At 35.2% G+C, this 20,977-nt stretch overlaps 2 protein-coding genes across 3 annotated transcripts; both read right to left on the bottom strand.

Annotated features, from left to right (window-relative positions):
* Nucleotides 1–1,792: 1,792 nt before the first annotated feature.
* On the bottom strand, nucleotides 1,793–15,268 carry LOC135077614 (ethanolamine-phosphate cytidylyltransferase). Of its 2 annotated transcripts, none has more exons than XM_063972166.1 (8): nucleotides 15,106–15,268; nucleotides 14,390–14,640; nucleotides 14,243–14,309; nucleotides 14,086–14,163; nucleotides 13,281–13,440; nucleotides 8,245–8,433; nucleotides 6,176–6,334; nucleotides 1,793–4,640 (listed from the first exon to the last, which is right to left on the bottom strand). In XM_063972166.1, exons 1-8 carry the CDS (start codon nucleotides 15,156–15,158, stop codon nucleotides 4,440–4,442), a joined length of 1,158 nt encoding a protein of 385 aa, XP_063828236.1. In that variant the 5' UTR covers nucleotides 15,159–15,268; the 3' UTR covers nucleotides 1,793–4,439. The 2 variants fall into 2 exon arrangements, with proteins under 2 accessions (XP_063828236.1, XP_063828237.1); XM_063972167.1 differs by having other exon boundaries at nucleotides 13,281–13,437.
* Nucleotides 15,269–16,304: 1,036 nt separating this feature from the next.
* LOC135077179 (meiotic recombination protein DMC1/LIM15 homolog) lies at nucleotides 16,305–20,131 on the bottom strand. Its single transcript, XM_063971728.1, has 5 exons — nucleotides 19,737–20,131; nucleotides 19,448–19,615; nucleotides 18,749–18,851; nucleotides 17,597–17,764; nucleotides 16,305–16,604 (listed from the first exon to the last, which is right to left on the bottom strand). The coding sequence occupies exons 1-5, from the start codon at nucleotides 20,057–20,059 to the stop codon at nucleotides 16,347–16,349; spliced, it is 1,020 nt and encodes a 339-aa protein (XP_063827798.1). The 5' UTR covers nucleotides 20,060–20,131; the 3' UTR covers nucleotides 16,305–16,346.
* Between the last annotated feature and the right edge of the window lie 846 nt (nucleotides 20,132–20,977).

Below are 20,977 nucleotides of genomic sequence, written 5' to 3'. Positions count from 1 at the left end.
AAAAATTCAGTTTTGCCAATAGAAGTTGTCTTTTTCTTTAAGCGCCTTACCTTGATTATATTTCCACATCCTGTAGGAACACTAATATTATTCATAATATCCTCATCACTCCAGCTAACAGGTACACCTCTGATGACTCCCATCCGTGTCACATTGAATGTGGGTATGAATGCTTTGTAAGTATTTGATTTCAGCAAGTTACTGTTAAGGAAAGCGTTGGCATCCTCAAATTTAGAGAATGCAATTGAAATTCTATTCCTACCTATCCTTTTAAGACTGCCATTGACAATGTTTTTAATATTGTTTCTTTTGAGAAAATGCCCAAATGATACGGGGTGTAAGGTGCAATTTTCGTTTGGAGAGGATTGTTCTTTTTGCACATGAACTGTGTAAGGGGCTAAGTCAGTAGCTACATAAAGGTCTCTTCCTACAGGAGTACGTGTTTCACTAGCACCTAAAATTTCACTAGTCTTTTGACCTGGTACAAGTGTATCACCTACTTGTGAAGAATCAATAGGAGTTGAAGTGGTTTGCGTTAGAGTAGTAAGTTCATTAATACATTGGCATTCAAATTCACTAGCAGTGCCGCCTAAATTAGATTTTCGATTCCTTCTCCGTTTTTTGTTGCAGTGTTTACAAACTTTTTGCACAGAGGAACGTTTACGTTTATTCTTTGAATTTACATTCTTTCCAGACCCATCCGTGTCAAATAATGATCCATCGGTTTCCATATCGGTTAAATTATTAGAAATCGTAACAAAATTGGACGCCTGGGGGACTACGCCTCCCCCAGGGTCGTCAGGTTCACACATCACGAAAAAATCAAAATGCAATGACTTACCGAATAACTGATGAAATTACACAAGAACTACGTAAATACAGATAAAAAGTAACAAAATATATACAATACACCACTTATTTGATCCTTAATTCAAATTAATTTTACAAAAGCCAAAAAAAGACGCCTACTCAGTTCGCCGTTTCCCGCGCTTTTTTTCGTGCTAAGCGTTGATTGGCAGAAAGAGCTATCATTTTTCTTTTTTTATAAATTGAGCACTGAAAAGATATAGATGTTGCCAGATTAAAAAAAAAAAATATAACAGTGATGAATTGATATGATATGCGCCAACCTTAATTATTCTGACACTCGAGATTCGAGAAACAGCCCCCAAACAAACGTGACGTGAAGAGGAGACATCATTCTTCATGGCCATGACCATAATGACTTATTGCGAACAATTTAATGGTCTTCTTAACAGGCAAAAACAAATACTGATAATAACGGAATGATATTAATGTAGTGTAGAGATTTTAGTTTTGGAAGATTTGAACTTCCTTCTCTTGGGGAAAGTTGTGGCATTTAAGCCGTAGAATCAATCCATACAATCCAATCACACATTTTGTTTCATTTATCCATATTTGCAGGGACACCCTATATTCTGTCATAATAAAAAATAATAGTGGTTTAGCCACAGATATGGATTAGAGTGGTTGGTTAGCCGCCTAGGCGCAGACCGCCGATTTTTAGTCGGCCGATAGTTGAGCCCGATTATATTTTGTATGAAGAATCAATCGATGTAATGTGCGCACTTCCATACATGCACAATGCCAATACTGATTAACTGCCCGACTAAACTATCGGCTGACAAAAAATCGGCGGTCTGCGCCTTATAGTGAACCTTGAAAGGTTTAGGTTAATCTTCAAGGATTTTAAAATACCGAAAGCTGTTCGGAATTTATGTTTGAGGACTTGTGAACAAAAACTACAATAAAAATGAAAGTAAATAAAAGCTTGTAATAAAACCAAAATATTGTATTCTTCTATTTTTATTAAAAAGCTATAATCATCATTATTCCATTTAAAGTATGTTTTAATGCATATTAATATGTAAAAATATTTGAATACAAGAATAAGTTATGTAGTAGTAGTTCAAATTGTTTTGATTAAAATAGATAACACGCTACTTCTGCAAAGGCGAATCATTGAAATCCCATAATAAAGGCATAACGCATAACTGAGTAGGTTCCTACAACAGGATTATTCCCACCTCTCGTTCCCACCACTGGAACTCCTGTGTAGCCAGGATCTACAGCTTGACTGCCAATAAAAACTCAACCAGTGAAGGTCAAGTTTGTCCCGGTTCTACAGTAGTAGTTGTAGGTTCCTACAGTAGTGGAGCAGTGCAAGAGTGACACGTGACGTATTAGAGAGCTGGCCCTAAATCTCGCAGCATTTGACATAAAAAACACACACACTCCTCCCATACTATTCCACTAATGCTGGAACCTACTCAGATGTGCGTTATGCCTGTAACATGAATAACATTAAAACTTTTTAAATACATTTGAATTGAAAAATTTGTGACTGTCGGCCTATTACGACATATTGTGTATACAAAATATATTACATATTTAACTTTTCTATTTATTTATCATGATAATAGTATGCAGTATGGTTACTATGCGAGTTAGGTAGTCGAAAATTAGGCATTCAATACTTACATATTTTTATGCATTAGTGTAATAAAAATAAAATCTAGCGACAACAATATTTAATAACATTATACTACAAAACAAAGGCATATTTTCTATAAATAAATTGTATGATTATACTGGCCGAGACAATTAAAAATATTCCTTTGGGCCTGTATTAAACTATATCACTGTAAATGCATTGCACGGTGCTTATCAGCTAAAAGTATTACGCTGATTGAAGCCACGTACTGATGTGAATCTTCAGTTTATATCATACATAAACAGCCGCTTTTGGTTTGGTAAGTTACATCTAAAACGACATGCAATCATTATGGAATAGGGCTCAAAATTACAGTCATTTAGATCTATATCCATAATTATCCATTTACCAAAAGTTATCAAAAAATCTCTCAATTTCGAATCGAGCCCATATTTCCAATACTTTTCCAAACAAGTTTATACCCAGCACATTTGCTCGTTTCAATTACGTGGTGGATAAACACCTACTAAATTAAACAAAATTTAACATTCTAAAATAATAATTAATAGGCGGGCGGGCACGGAAAATGTTAATTAATAAAATATGATGGTACATTATTACTACTTAATATTATGAGAATTTTCTAATTTCAATTTGTCATCTTATAGAATAAAGGAGATATTTCATTTTTGTATGATGCTCTAGCCATTTCTACATTATCTTGAGAAAGAGAAATCTTTCACAGTACGCTAATGAGATATTTCTTTACTTTTAATGAGTATAGTTGTAATCGGGCCCTTAGGCCCGAAACGATCAGACCGAAAATGAAACATCTCTTTTACATGAAGAAAACTATCATTTTAAGAGATTACAGCGATTCTATATGTAATTGTGTTTTTTTTTTACTATCTCAAGTTTGAAAATATATAAATATGTAGATAATATTTTTTGTTGCTGATCTAGCCTATGCCCGCGGCTCCGCACGCGTTTATTTTAACACGAAATATTTTAGAGTTAAAAACATAACATAGTAAATACATCCATGAAACTAGGTAAGAGTGTATATTTCATTTAACTCAGAAGTTACAGAAGTTTCTCTTTCAACATATTATTTACAATCAAACAATCAGTACTCATTCCATCTTGAAACAGATTTCAAACCTACACACAAAATATTTTGACTAGATGTTGCATGGAAATTGCAATTAGGCAAAATGACAACTGAGATATACGATACTACGAAAAGCCGTACCCTCCACTTTGAATAAATCCTGTATTTATCTAGTATGCGCAAAGCTTAAAATTGTCATATTGACATTTCGTTTTACGCATTAAATATTTCGTTTAAGAAACGATAGCCATGAGTATTCTATCTTATGTGTCCCAAAAAGTAGATAATTAAGCATTACAGTGGAGGAGGTAGCCTTTCGTTCACACGATTAATTAAAAAGCGATAAATACATTGTTGAGATGCGTGGAATAAATCTTAGCAGGGATCTTTAAATATTTTGTTCAAAGGATTTAAATCGCCCTTTAAATCTATCGATTTCAAGGACGAGTCAATCTTTTGTACAGATTTACTTAAAAATCACTCGAGTAAATATATTTTGAAGAACGTGCGAGCCGCCGGTAGCTCCAGACAATTAATTTCCTATTTAGTCTGCTTACACGCATGTCGAAGTATTAAAATGGCAAGTGTGATCCATTCTAGAGTAAAAGACCTACTGAAGAATCCAACTAAAAATCCAATTACATAGTTGTATAATATTTCGATTTCATTTCAATTAATTCTAAAAGCAACGGTGTTAGTTCTGAGGGGCCAAATACTTATTGAAACTGTCCATCTGCTATTTTAAGTCCTCAGAATTAACAACGTTGTGTTTTGCAACAACACAAATAAATTTAATTCAATAAATACATTAATATTAAATGTCTAGATAGCACATTGAATCTATACATTATTACACATATATTTTTGGTTACACTAGTTATGAACTTCCGTCGCATTATTTTTGTGTTCGCCGTTTAAGGTACCGTTTTGCTTGACGTGGTCTTTCTGTATGGTTTTCATCATGTTTACCTCTTTTTGTTCTTTGCGGGAGTTCCGAAGTTCAAATTCAAGTCTGTGGCGGATTATTCGTTGAACTATGTCATCTGTGGTCATGGTGTTGCCAGAGTTTAAGATCTGAAAATAAAATTTTGCAATGCTATAAAAATCTTTTGATTGCTGCTGGTATTCAAGGGTTAAAGTATAGTTAAGTTTGGACATGTAGTCCACGATTATTATTCTTTTCACAAAATGTTATTTATGTATTTTCGTAAGTCTCATCTGATTCGTTTCACATTTGGTTTGTTCATCCGTTGCATTATTTGGCGCTTTCTTATCAATCCAAAATTACATAAATAATCATACCTCTTTTATCAATGCCATAAGGATGTAAATGTTCTTTTATCAATACGATAAAACATTATAGATATACTTATTATATCAACGTCGCATGTTATGATTACTTGATAACGGTTCAATTACGATATCAGTAGTAGAAGTGAGTACAGTAAATGCTCCCCCATACATTGTTAGTGCGAATATTCGTCCGATGAGTAATTAATAGCGTGTCACGCAATGACCAACGTAATCAAAACATTGTTTTCTAAAAGCGCACGTGTTTGATACGAATTTATTTATACACGAGTCGTAATTGCGATATATTTGACGCATTATACAAGTATAGTTCGTATCTAAACACGTTTCATGACTCGTTTTTTAGAAGAGGATCTCAATTTGACTGTTTGCAATAATTATTAAATTTAATGTTAATTTTTTGCATTTTGAACAAGTTTAATCTACTCATCATTCTACGAAAACAAACACATGAAATAAACCGAATTTATTGCGTAAGACGAACAGAGCATATCTGCATGATATTTAAGTGATAATAAAAATAATAATATGTAGGTATTATTCATATTTAAAAAATGAATGTATGTTGACCATTATAAAGAAGTTAATTTGACAAGTTTTCAGTTTGAAAGCATTCAGAATCTTTCTTTCTCATCCGAAAGACGTTCATTACCTACTGTATAAAAGCCCCCCAGTATTTTCACAAAACCACAAATCATATTGAGAAAAGAGAATTACCCCAGAGATGAGAAGTGACTGAGATAAAATTAAAAGTTAAGCGTCAAATAGTTCGTGACATCGAAAGTAGCCAAAAAGTTCGCACTCCATAAGATTGTGTTGTCAACTTTTTGTCCACATTGGGTACTTATCAAGAACTATTTGACGCTACTATTTAAAAACCCATAGAGAAAGAGAGAGGGGGACAGCACGAAATGGAGATGGAAAAAGAGATAGTTATGCATATTGTAATAACTGTGGGAAATGGGAGTTCTCCAATGAATAACACAGGAGTAAATATGATAACTGGTTGTATTTCTCTCACTAGAATAATTACACGTCTTAAACTATAATAGTTACACAACTGGTTCGTCTTCCGTCTTACCGCTTACGTCTTTCGTCTTACGTCGTCCACAACACCCTCTCTGCTTAGCAACAGGCTCCTCTTTTTTTTAACATTTAAACCACTATTCCTCGTTCCTCATTCATCACTTCCGTTTCCTGCATAGACCACCATTCAGCGTTCAAATCATAAACTATTTTTCATCCGTCATCCCACTGTTCCGTTACACACCAAACTCGTTAATCCTACATAACCGTACCTTAAAGCACCCCCGTTGCTTTGGCACCTTGTAAGGGTCGACGCCGCTTGCACCGGGCGCGATGGCGGTGAGCCCGTGGCAGACCAGCTTCACGCGGAAATGATCCATCAGCTCTACTGTCACGTCGTAGGGCGCGCCGATCACCACCTCGTGTACGTACTAGAATTTGAACATTGAGATGTAGGTTATAGGGTCTATTTTTATTTAAAATAGATAAAGTAATAAATAAATTGATCCAGTGAGAGCTATCGTTTCTGTGCTCAACAGTTAGCACCACTATCTTAGCGAGTGACATGACTTTTCTCTACAGAGGTCCACACCAATGAGGGCTATCGTTTTAGCGCTCACCAGTTAGCGCCACTGTAGAGTAAGGTCCTGTCACTTGCTAGCAGCGAAGACAGTGGCACAAACTGGTGAGAGCTAAAGTGGTAGGAGGACTATCGCATTTGCACTCATCAAGATGGCGCCACTGTAGAGTAAGGTCCTGTCAATAGCCAGGGGTGCCAACTGTTAAGTATAAAAACGATAGCCCTCATTAACTAGCCCCAAACTAACAAAACTCTTCAACTGCTTTTAACTTTAAACCAATGACATAAGAAAATTAAATGACCGTTGGGGAAATTCGTCATTCTACTCATATGTTAGGTTGACGCACTATTGATTGATACGGCGTCTAGAACTAGATAACGGATAAATTGGTAAAAGAAACCGCATTTGCTGCTCATGTTTATTTTATAAGCTAAAGTAATAGCTAAAAATGACCAATAAAAACATTTATAGCTGTAAAGATTAGCTTTAAATTAACGTTTAATTCGAAGTCGATTGACAGAATGTGACATTTCCGAGAAAATGCATCGGCATGCGTGTGTTCCGGCCATTGCGGGTGCTTGTGTTACTTTCTATACCAACTATTCAAAACCCGTTTGACACGATCTGTCCCATGTAAATATATGAACGCATACCTTATTAGATTATGGAGGTATCTGATCTACTTATAGTTCTTAATAGAGATGAGACGTATTTACTAGAACAGATCCACACACTAGGTATTTTACAGTACTAGGCGGCACCTATTCCATTTTTTAAAATACTTGATCCACCTAGTATTTTATAAATTACACGATTTCCGACCCTAACCTGAAAGTAATAGAGGTTATTATTGCGTAATCCGTAGTCGTGTATTACGCGCACCTAGTATTTCTCGCTAAGCTTATGTGCGAACGTAGAGATTCACTCCGTATCTGTCTGACCAAACAAATTTGAGCGCGACGAAGCAAACGCACACCAACGTAGTCAAACCATATTAATGTAAATAAGAAAAAAGTATGTAAATATTTTTATGAAATTGATATCTTTTAATTACGCCAACTTTTAAGTTGACAGTCCAAAGCCTGTTGAAGTATGAAGGGAGGAATTATTATTCAATTTCAAATTGCATTATTCATACTACGGTTGTATCTTTTCAAAGAAAATTGTATTTTAAAGTCATATTACTTGGATTAGTCCGCACTAGTCGCGTCAAGTATGCTAAATTACTACGTACTAGGTGGAACAGGTATTTGGATCGAGTATTAATAAATACTTGGAATAGGTGCACCTAGTATCAAATTTACCTAGTATAACCCATCTCTAGTTCTTAACTTATACTTCTACTGAGAAATTGATCTACTTATAGTTCTTATACTTCTATTGAGAAATTACGTGTGCGTGAAGTTCAAAACTTTGTTAATGTGAAAGGGTAAAGTTTTATTAAAAACTAGAATACTGTATGCCTAAGATGCGCGCCGCGATAAGCTTTTATCGTGCAAAATTAACGTTTTTTTTGTCACATTTGTCGTCTCCAATTATTTCATGGCGTGCATCCTACCCAAGCTGGACTGTAAATGCTTCGTACAAAAACTCTATGACGCTGAAATTAGCCGATTCTCTTTCGAATGGTCGATGTGAATTGTGAAATATTTACCCTCGGGTACTGCACACATTTTACATAAAAGAGAAACAACATCCATATTCTCATCTTTCGCATTTAACTATGTGACCTAGTTAGTAATTTAGTAAGATTGAATTACCTTGCAAGCCAGCACCGACAGCACCCGTTCATGGAGGTTCATAATTGGGTAGTTGGAGCCCTTGTACCGGTTGACTTCGAGATCAGTGTGGAGCCCCACGATCAGGAAGTCTCCCTGCTTGTGCGCCTGCTCCAGGAAATCCAAGTGTCCCACATGGAATAGATCGAACGCGCCCGCTACGTACACCACCTGTAGATTGGGAGTGGTTAAAGAAAGCAGGAAGAGAAGACCTTAAAGTGCTAATTATAAGTACTATTTTTAGTTTCACGAAAAATGCAAATTCATTTAACACCTTCAAATTAGACGCGTGAGTAGCGCTGTAGTGGCGCCTTAGTTTTTAATTTCATACAATTTCTAGAAATGTAATGGCCGCACGTCTTTTTCACGGTGTCACTTTGGTAGTAGCGCTGCAACTGCGCTTCTAAAAATTATATGAAAACTATTAGGTACAGTGTTGCCACTGCAGCGCTTCCTCACGTCTAAATTGAAGGCGCCCTAAGTAGTCAGAGGTTTCGATAACCCTAGACTTTTAGCAGTGGTTTTCACACGTGCGACACGCATGTTGACTCAAGATACCGTCACACATTGTTGAAAAAGCCTTCTGCCCGTTTTCACCACCAATTCATAATTTTTAAGGGACCCCTATGGTAACACAGAATTATGTTTTCATAGGGGTCACTTAAAAATTGGGGATTGATGGTGAAAACGGGCATTAGTTTTTTATTTGATTCTATTAAATTTAGAGGTTAAATGCAGTTTGAAAATTATAATAACTTGAAAAAATTGAACCCACGACCTTGAACCTTAAATGCAGTTGTTTGGAAAAACAATGGTTTGAGCGACTCATGAGCGAATTTCACTGACATGGTAACACAAACTCTATCAAACTCTATCCCCCTTACTAATAAAAAGTTACACAGTTGTTGATCACTGTTTTAAAATGACATTTCCATACTAAACGTCACTTTAAAACACTGATCACCGAGCGTGTAAGTTTTATTAAAAAGGGAGTATAAATCTAGCACCGCTGTAGGTCAAATTTAATGAAATAATAATTGTCGTACGCCATGAAAAGGTATAATTACACCTACACTGAAAAACCTATACCCACTGAAGAGCTCTGTAAATAAATTACAAATCGTTTTATCCATTTATCCACATGATTCACGATTTTAATCGTCAAAAGGAATTACATTCACTGCTTTGTATTGAAATCAAATAAGCGTATCAATAGATTGCTGACATACAGCGTGGGAACTGAAGAGGCATTCTGTTGTAATCAAAAGATAATAATGTGTATATTTTTATACTGAACATAATGTAATGAGATTTAAACATGAAGAATGAACATGAAGAATGAAAGTGTTAGCGAAAATAAAATTAGAATATATTTCTTTGCATTTTGTGGCTACTACGGCAAGCCTATTTCAAATTGAGGATTACCAGTAGGTATTACGCTGGCTTTGGCGTTTTCGATGCTAAATCAATAAATTGTTATTTTATTTATGCTATAACTAGCTTTTGCCAGCGGCTTCACCCGCGTGAAATTTAGTTTGTCACAGATCGTCATAAATTATATTCTGGGCTATAAACAATAAAACTGTAAAGTTTCATCAAAATCCGTTCATTAGTTTTTGAGTGAAAAAGTATAACAAACATCCTCCATACAAACTTTCGAATTTATAATAGTTTTATAGATTTTAACATTATGATCGTCAAAATTGTCTTAGTAATAAGCAAAGTATTGATAATATCAAGTTTATCACAAAAAATGCTTACAGAGGTCATCATACTTGTAAGAACTATAAATTAATTTGCGCGCAATTAGTTTTAAATCAAATGTACTGTTACGATAATAAATACTTATGTAGATAGAAATCGGTTTAGCAAGTATAATATATTTTAAACTAGCTTTCCGCCCGCGGCTTCGCCCGCGTGGAATTTTGTCTGTCACAGAAAAACTTTATCGCGCGCGTCCCTGTTTCAAAAACCGGGATAAAAACTATCCTATGTTCTTTCCCGGGACTCAAACTATCTCTATGCCAAATTTCATCAAAATCGGTTGCGAGGTTTAAGCGGGAAAGCGTAACAGACAGACAGACAGACAGACAGAGTTACTTTCGCATTTATAATACTAGCTTTCCGCCCGCGGCTTCGCCCGCGTGGAATTTTGTCTGTCACAGAAAAACTTTATCGCGCGCGTCCCTGTTTCAAAAACCGGGATAAAAACTATCCTATGTTCTTTCCCGGGACTCAAACTATCTCTATGCCAAATTTCATCAAAATCGGTTGCGAGGTTTAAGCGGGAAAGCGTAACAGACAGACAGACAGACAGACAGACAGACAGACAGACAGACAGACAGAGTTACTTTCGCATTTATAATATTAGTTGGGATAAACAAACGGACTAACTACGTTTTTGCATTAGTATAGAGAGTCAGTCAGGAACTCAGGAACATTAGCAGGTTTAGGTAATGTTTGTCTAGAATCCTACTAACTAATATTATAAATGCAAAAGTTTGTATGGATGTCTGGATGTTTGTTACTCTTTCACGCAAAAACTACTGAACGGATTTTGATGAAACTTTACAGTATTAACACGTTGGACGCCACGCGGCTCACCGGTGAGCCTCGAACAATACAATTTCCATTGTGTCTAGCGTCTCGGCGTTCAATGACTTAATGTTTATTACCCAGAATAACATAATAATATAGGCTTTAATTTATGACGATCTGAGACAAACTAAATTTCACGCGGGTGAAGCCGCGGGAAAAAGCTAGTACCTAATAATCGTAGACATAAAAGAAATAATAGGATTTCGGTATTTAATAAATTTGCATAACAGATTCAATAATAAACGAGTTTTTGATGTAAAACGTAGGCACTCATTTTGGATTCAAATAATGACGGTAAAATGAGTTCGTATTAAAAAAAAAATGGGGATATAGGTGCAGGCAATAATAATTCTAACAAATAGGTAGGTATACTTATTAAGTACGGTCATGGCCGCTGTATTAAATACTACTTACTACATGTCATGTGGCTTAAGGTCGAAGCATATTTAATTTTAATGTCTAAAAAAATAAACAACAACATGCGCACAATATTACCTTTGGTGTTTTTGTAGAGTCTACATTGTTGTGTTTATGTTCACAGTAATAATATACCACAACAAAACAACTATAGGAAAACGGATAATAAATCGCGGATTCAATTTACCTAGCTGTATTTTAGTTATTTATCATTTTTTTCCTAAAAGAAATAATGTTAAAAAAAATTTGTAATCTATACTAATATTATAAATGCGAAAGTAACTCTGTTTGTCTGTCTGTCTTGCTTTCACGCCTAAACCATTGAACCGATTTTGATGAAATTTGGCATAGAGATAGTTTGAGTCCCGGGAAAGGACATAGGATAGTTTTAATCCCGGTTTTTTAATCAGGGACGCGCGTGATAAAGTTTTTCTGTGACAGACAAAATTCCACGCGGGCGGAAAGCTAGTATTTAATAAAACTACACATAACACTAACAAGGAAAATAGAAGTACCTAATGTACCTTATACAAGTACATAATTTATCTTGTCTAATGACCAGAAAAATATATTTACATGAATGTGTTTGTATATTAACTTATCTCTAGCTTACATTCTTTTCTTCTCATTAAAAAATCGTAAGTTACTTATCATACCGGGATAATACCCAACCTTCTACGAAACTCATATTATGTAAGCAGAATCACGGGAATAGTTGATTGATGTTGGTGATAGTGATGATGGAGGAGGAGTTTTTGAAATTAATAAAAATCTAAGTAACACCACAGAATTATAATGTAGGCACGTAATAGAAAAATCTCGAAATAATACTAAAGTTCACACTGGGTATGACTATCACATTAGCATAATTACATCGTGTTTTTGTTTTTTAGAATCTCAAAATAAATTCCTAGTTAATAAAACACTTTCTAATGCTACAGGCGTTATATTAATAGCAAATTATGTAATATTACGTCAGACGTATTTCTTTCATGAAAATATTTTTTTAATGATTAGATTTTAGTCGAAGTACATGCAGCCTACTCGTAATTCATAATCGTCATCACTGAGAGATAATAAATGCATTTCCATAATATTTTTACTGACGTAACATACCTACTTGTAAATATTATGTTATTTAGCTAAGGTGTGAAGTTCACATATTCATAAATATGCATGTAAATCCATTGTAATTTATTTGGGAATTCTTGGAGTCATGTCAATGCGTACAAACATGGTAGGTATTCGTATAATAATATTACCTACAAATTAATAAGCCTACACGATCGCAGGACTGCTTACTGATAGTCAATAATAATTTAAAAATACTGCCATTATTAGATGCTTTGGCCGTACTAACTAATTAAAGGGCAATAATTTATTGAAGGCAGACGGTACTTTTACATTTTGTGTAGGACGTTATTAATTAGTACGGAGGTCCTTAAATAGCCTAAGAATTTACTTCGCGCACCTGACTAACTCTGGCAGTGGCTGGGAAAAATACATAGGTAAATGTCCTTAAGTATCTGGTTTCAAAATTAATGAATGCTGCAACCAGTGGCTATCCCATACACAATATACTATCAATATCTACTCGTAGCGGCCGACCGCTTATCTCGATCGATTGTGCAGTAGGAAGTTCGTATTGTTATACAATCCATTCACATTTCTATTGAAGGTTTGAAAAAACAGGAACAGTATTAAGGTCATGAATGTGAATGTGTATGGTTGCCTGTCTGTCACAGGCAATTTCGTCAGACATACTTCATGAACAAACTTGAAAAGTTTGATTTCATTTTTATAAATATTTATGTACACTAATAATCTAGTAAACATTTGAATGTAATTAATAATTTACATAATAACGCGACAAAAATAAACAAGATCCTATGCTAGCAACTTGGCTCAATATTTATGGCATTTAATACTCTATTAAACTGTACAAATAAAGTGAAATGCATTTTGGTTCATGTGATGTTAAAATACAAATTTTGTAAACATACCTTATCTGTAGGTTTCGGCGACAAGCCGCTGCTGAACTGAATGATCTTCTGTGTTGTGGGCAGGAACTGAGAGCATCCCGTGTACGGCGACCGCGCCGTCGAGTCTGTCCCAAGGTTGTTGGAGTGTTCAAGCGCCACTGAGTATTCTTTGTCACCTCTCCTGGAAACGACAAATGCCTTAAGTGCAGTTAAAAAGATAATGATCAATGATTTTCACGAGATTACATAAAGGCCTTCTAATGATATCAATGAACGTACAAGGTCTTTATTAATTAGTGACACTAGCAAAATAAAATAAATCTCATTACCAATACTACGTCTAATGAATAGAACTTAAATAGTTTATCCAATTAACAATATACAAACAAACAATCATCATTATGTGTCTGATAATTTTGGAATGATTAAAATGGGCAAGATGATAACATAATGTCTAACACAAATAAACTTCATTTATTAATGATCAGATAAACAAAAACATAGTATGTAGGTACCACAAATTAGATGTTGATTAAACTTGTGAGTTATGGTGAACAATTGCAAGATATTATATTTTCAATACATAATCATAAGTGTATTTTATTAACACTTTACCAGTTCATTACGTTTCTATTGTTTCTGGACGATGGATGATGATTTGCTTGTGCACTGTTTGATGTTAAAAATGACTAGCATTAACATAAAAAATTACAATAATGTTGAAAGTACTTTTCTAATTTACTGAACAATAGTCATGTAAAATCAAAGACTGCATGTTATCCATTGAAACCAAATATGTAAAAATGTTTAACAAATGAAATATTACTTGAAATGTTCTCTTGTAAGAAGCAGCATTCGGCCAACCAAGTCTGTCGTAGAAACGCCTGCTGTCCTTAGCACCTCTCTGAAAATTTATGTAAATTGTATTGATGTGATTTCACTCATTCATGTTAAATAGAGTAGAAACCCAATGAATAATTTACCTGTATCTTCCAGCTTTCTTAACCAAATGATATGTGTCAATTCCATCAGCTGTGACTGTGATATCATCTGAAACCAATCATTTGGAAGTGAGTTTTTAATTTGAATTTTGGTTTTATATGAGAAACTCATTAAAAATGATTGTTTACCTCCATGTACACAGAAATCACACTGATATTTGTCTAATGTTTCTAAAGTAGTGACATAGGGTGCTCCTTCTACGACTTGGTCAACCCATTTGATTGCTTTGACCATTTTGTATCGCTCTTCTTGTGTGAACACTGGTGGGCCTTTGTGCTTCGCAATCTCTTCATCAGTATGGACTCCTACTATCAATACATCTCCTAATGCTTTAGCTTGCCTGAGTGAGTTTGCATGTCCAAAATGGACCATGTCATAGCTGAAATAATAAATAAGCAAATTATAATAGAAGCTTAGTAGTCTTAGTATGAAAACTTAATACTTTATTTAGAATTAATCGAGAATTAACGATTAGAGTTTAATTTATTTGTGATTTGTTTGATTGCATTCAACTATTTTTAAACTAAGAGAGTGAAATTTTGTCCTTATAGAAAATTGGTAGAAATAACCATTGTTTACTGAAATGAGTAAAATAAGAAATATCGCAACAGTTAGAAGAAATATCGTAGTTTATGTTCCTGCACCACAGTAGGCGTGTACTAAAATAAAACCTTGATACGCCGGATGTTTTATGTTATTAGTTTTTCCCTACGCAGTCATTCGATTGTATGCACTTTATCGATTATAGTAATTTACGATCATGTACTCTTATGGCATTACCCACAACAGCTTTGAAATAGAAGGGCTAGCCAATAATTCAGAATAGAATAAAATCATTACGCACCATCCATCACACCACACACGAATTTGCTTCTTTTCTTCGTTTTTGCCATCCATATTGTAGGAAATAGATTTAAAAATATACCAGGTTCAATGTATCAAACTTTCATAAAAACGAAATTGTATAATTAAACGATAATTAAATTAATAAATCGAAAATACACGAACACGCAACTCTTCCGAAACAGTTTCACTAAAAGACTGACATCCAAAGAGCATAAAAGAGTCTGACATCTGTCAAATGATTAGGGCCGTACCGTGCCGGCGCATGACGTCAGTTGACGTCAAACGACATCGCGTCAAATTCGAATCCACTGACGAACACTTTTTTTGATAAAATTCCCAAGTATTTGCATAAAATATGCAGGTATAATATTAATAGTTATTTATGCTTGCGATTATAATAAAATAGCAGCCCACAATACAATTAAAATAAGACCGTTAGTAGAAAATGAAAATATGACCACCTTTTTGTTCAGTGTACACTGTAAGTACAGCATGTAGTATTTCTGGAGTATTTTATGGAAATAAATAAGTTATTGTCCTTTATAGCATTTGAAAATACCTAGTTAGAAAATGAATAAAAATAAGGTACCTATTGCAGCAGCGTAAACTCTGAAAGTAGGTATTTTAACCTGATAAACTTGTGTAGTCATTCAAACTGTTACTTATCTCTTTTTACGTGCTTACTAGACATATTAATATACCTACCTACAGATATGACGACATAGGTGAGTACTCGCATAAGTATGTATTGTATTTGAATGTGCTCTAAATACGTGTTAGTAGAAGTTGTAAGTTCAAATAGCTCGTATATGATTTGTTTATCTGATAATAGTGTCGAGAATATAATTGGTTCAATCGAGTCACGCCACCACGCCACATTGAAAATGACGAATGCGAAACAACTTCAATGAACTAGTGGACTTTAGGCTGTCTCCGTCTGGCGTTGCTACCCGGGCCAAGGGGCTAGGGGTTAACGATGTTGATAACTGCTGAATCCTATTGGGTCAATAACTCATTCATGTGTTTAGTTGACGAGACATGTATTGCGCAGCGTCTTCGCGTAAAGTAAGTGAAGTGCCTGCCTACCCACGTAACGGGTCGACTACTTATTTGTTTGCTGATTTTTAAATCATGATAGCGACCTATTGGCTGAGTTTAGGGACTTGGTAGAGGTAGTTTTAATTTCAAATAATGAAATAAGAAAACAAAATCAAAGTTTATTTTAATCACAATAATAAATTAATCTTTTGCATCGGCAACTCCTCCGTTGGTTATGGCAAAAGTAGCTTCACTTTCAGGCAAATCTGGGGAGTCGTATATCTTAGCAATTCGGTTCTCTCCACGCCCTTTCCTCAAAGCTATTCTGGTTGTCGAAGCATGCGCAAGTATATTCCCGCCAATGGGTTTTTTTGGGTCAGCTTGAAAGGTCAGAGTCGCTCCAGGATCAGCCGTCATTTGATTTGTTATGAACACAGCAACGTTGTATTCTTCAGAGATCTGAGGAAAAAACGTTCTTATTTTAGAAAAATTGCATGGTGATTATGTCAGGTAGGTAAATGCTATTTAAGAGAACCTGATATTTAAAGATGTAGTTTTTCCTGGTTGCCATCCATTTTGTCCATAATTACGATGGAACAAGCTAAATAAAATAAAACCGTATCTACACTTCTAGTAGTGTTCGGAAAGGTCAAAACCACTTAATTACCTATTTATGGAGGAGTAAAGTAATTATTAATCAATTTAAGAGTACCTAAGTAATAATATGTATAACTTTTAGTAGTTTGTTATTTTGTAGTTCCCTAGTGAATATTATTATCTAGCGTCTCAGTCAGTCACCTCATGTGGGCTGACTTGTGTTATAGCCGGATGTTTCATAACTACTATCTCATACCCAGTGATCTTGAACTCTCAAATCGACACGAAATGCAGCGCGGCAGCGTGGCCGCGTGGGTTCGATTTCGGCGTAAGCCTTATCGATGTTTTGTTTGAAGTATGCGGGACAGGCCATCTCAAAAAAAATGTACAAAGACAAGTGACAGTCAAAAAACTAAAAAACGGGAAAGAGACTGATAAGATAAGAAAGGAGATTGAGTATGTATTTATAACTTCCTGCAAAATGGTTACAATAAGCATTCTGGCCATCAAAATTCTATGGCATTAATGGATTTTTATTGCATAGTTAAGAAATGAAATAGCCAGATTTTTTTTTGTAAGTCAAACAATTAATGTTTACGAGCGTTACCTAAAATAACTTTATAAGTATACTATTTTTGAATCGGTTCGTTATTCTACTGAATGTGCGTTTTACGGCTGAAAATGTTTAGCATGCCTTCTCAGTTCAGAGTATTAGGAATTAAAACTCCAGAATTTAAGGTGGGTTATTTCGTAGGTACGTAAGCCAAACTAAACTGAAAATTAAGCAAATACTTATGCTTATTAAATATTATTAAAGATAATAGCATAAACAGATGGAAGAATTAGCAACCTACCTTCTGCAGCCTAGACAGAACTTGAGCCAGCTTCTGCTGTCTGTCAGCGAGCTCACCTCGGCCCGAGAAGTCAACCCTGAAGAGAGCCATGACGGAGTCGATGATGAGCAGTTTGAACACTCCTGCTTCTTCGTGGAACTTCGCTGCTACATAGTCTAAAAGTTCTGCCTAGAAATCAATATACCAAGAATTCATAAGCAGGTAGAACCTTTAGCTTTCGCCTCCGTGGGTGTCAATAAATAGCCCTGTTAGGTATGTGGGATTGTGGGTTAGTTAAGTATGTCATTGTGATGAACTAGACATGCTATAAGTATGGGTGTTTCAATACAGAAATAGAAAACATTTCTTTTAATAACAGAAGTTAAGAAGATTGTTGTTACACTAAGTTCCAAAACAATTAACTAAGTAATTAGTTAAGTACTTCAAAGTGGACCTTCGCTTATACGATAAATATTACTTAACGAGTACGTAGGCGCCTATCTGGGCTTTAAAATAAAATATTTAAGACGCAGAATCATCTGTAATGTACAGAACCATTGCGTGTCACGAATTTATAATCGTTTTACTGCTTTACATAAGTACTCGGAGAGCATTCATTATATTTACTCAACGGCGTATTGCGCGTAGTAGAACAAGTTTGATTTTTAACTAGCTTTAAATAGGTACATTGTTGATGGTTATACGGAAGTCAACGGACACTGGGTCCGTCACGGTATTGGTGCTTTAATTATAGGTCTGATAGTTGATACACAAAGTAGGTCAGCCTTTACGCAACACGAACTTTGAATTATAGTCCTTGGATTCAAGAACAGTTATCTCGGGTGATGTTTTTTATTTAATATCACTTTGGAATATTATTATAAAGTTTTGTGATTGGTGTATAAAACACATTATACCTAAATATTTCATTAAATATCAGAAATTCAAAAGGTAAAGATATTTTTGGGAACCGGCGCCGGCAGCGGAGGCACTAATGCAGGATTGAAAGTAACGAGTTAACTTACAGTAAGCGCCATCTATATTTAGTATGTAAAACTAATGGCACCTGTCGTCAATAGCTGCCTGGCGTGATCGATGGATGGGTTAAGTATCGAAAAAATCTCAGTCGTTTACTCGGTATTCCGAAAAAAATCAATTAGTTCATTAATTTACCTGGTGCTCAGAAGTGTAGGCTCTAGCGTAGAGTACGTTATCCAAAACAGCATTCTGGTCCAAGTTAAATCTGTCGGCAATCGGTCTCAATCTGTCTGGTCGGCTGATTACGGTGTTGAGGAAATTATCAATTATCTCTAATACAACTCAGAAATCAAACCCGTTACTCAATGCTCTCGAGTAGCAAACCGCTCCATTACGTAGGTATGTCTCATAGTTCCCCGGAAAATCTTGTAGCGTAGGTATTTGTTTACTCTGTTTTGTATCCAAAATTTGTTTATTAATAACAAATGACGAAGACGAAGCAAATGGTTAGTCGGGAAGGAAATATTTGCGATAAATAAACCCATGATAAAGTGGGTTCTTGGATGACTCAACAAAACAATAAAAACGATTGTTTTCAGCGCCATTGAGCTCGATCCTTGGCTAAGTATTCGTTTTCTATTCGTTGCCAGCCACCTTGGTCATATCGTCGCCCCATCTTGTTGGAGCGGGTCCAGCCCCCATTAGCCGTGAAGAAAGTTCCTTACTTCGAGTTCATTACGCATAAATGACGATAGATACGAAATGAACAATGCCCGAATACCAAAGAAATTACGAGTTTTCGATGTAAGTAGGTATGGTTAAAATTAAGGTAAAAATTATCTATGATGAATGACATTCGATTTTGTATCTAGACTTATCATTATAAAAGGATACAAAGTGTGTTCTGTATCGAGAAACATGACTTTTCCTCCGTGGTAGCCGGAGGAATTTGGTATTTGTGTAGTAACGCACAATGTGTGAGAAATCTGGGTTTTCCCTGTCCGAAATTCACCAAATACTTCAGTGATCGCCATTGATTCGATGCCACCAGCTAGTAGTCTACTGTAAGATAAATGAGCACTTTATGTAACATGCTAAGTACCTACCTAGTTGCATTCATGGCATGTAATTGAAAGTCGCGAGATCCAGTGGTTACTAGCAATGAAGGGATGTTACTACTTACTCTAATTCGTTGCTTCCAGTCCTTATTTTGAATACTTGTTTTCTTCGGTCACTTACTTCTAGAGCAGTCATGAAACCTAAAGCAGCAACTTTTTGACACGCCTCTTTTATTTTTTCTACTTTTGTTTCAGAAAAACCTTTAATATTATTTAATTTTTTCTTTGTGGACATTTGGATACCTTTGATGGTACATATTCCTGCAGCTTTTAATTTTTTTATGTCCGCAACGTTTATGCCATGTTTTTGTAAAATATCAACATCTTGAAAGAAACTTTCCTCTTCGTCGTTTTCCGAAATATTATCATCTAAAGCTTGTTCAAGCATAATGCTTACGAATTTTATTATAACACTACGTAAGTACTAGTAGTTTTTATAAATTAATAGCAGTTTTTTGTATAAATCGCGAATCAAATTAAAAGTTTACAACAATCAATTTTAAAAAATTGGGCGGCAAAGTTTTTTTTTAAATAATTTTAGGCTTGAATAAAAGATACAGCCAGATGCTGATTAAGGCCTGCTCTCACTGCGTTTCTCTATTAGATTGTTTTACAAATTTTAACACTTTACCTTCGGACTCTTTCGGATTAATTGCAAGAAACACAGTATTTTTATGAAGATACTTTTATTAACAAATTACTTGGGGACAGAAAGACAAAAAATGAAAGTAGATAGTATACAGAGCAGTGCACGTAAACCTTTATTATAAGGTTATAAAATTTCTTTTGCCTTGGTTACTTTAAAAAAAAAACTAAGTAGCCAATATTTGTCTATGATTTTAGGGATGTTGTGTGCTCATGTATATTGAGTTAATTGAATGTTCAATTGACCAATTATTAAATAATATAAAGGCACTGGGTCTCTATCAGAAGGAACTCTAAGGGTGGAATCTCCATTGGCGTGGGTTAACGGGCAAGGAGATAATATCTTGGATGGTTGACAATCACTTTTCCTACAATTTAACGTTCCACCAAACTCAACACGCTTTCAAAGATAACCTCGCAGCCGCCTGCTCACACTTGACATGACATAACTGATTTGACAGTTATCTTTTTCTGCGCATCAGTGGGGTGTTACGTTTAGGAATCACAAACCTTCCGCTCTACAGATGTATACAGATAACATAATATTAAGATTGGTACTATTAATCATCAATAATAATTTGCAGCATCTGTGTCCGGCGCCGACACGGCCAGCCTGACTATCGCACGGCCTCGTGCGCTTAGTCCAGGGTTTGTCCATCTG

Source organism: Ostrinia nubilalis, chromosome 13, assembly GCF_963855985.1.
Source record: "Ostrinia nubilalis chromosome 13, ilOstNubi1.1, whole genome shotgun sequence".
Lineage (NCBI taxonomy): Eukaryota > Metazoa > Arthropoda > Insecta > Lepidoptera > Crambidae > Ostrinia > Ostrinia nubilalis.
This window is presented reverse-complemented; position numbering and strand designations above follow the sequence as displayed.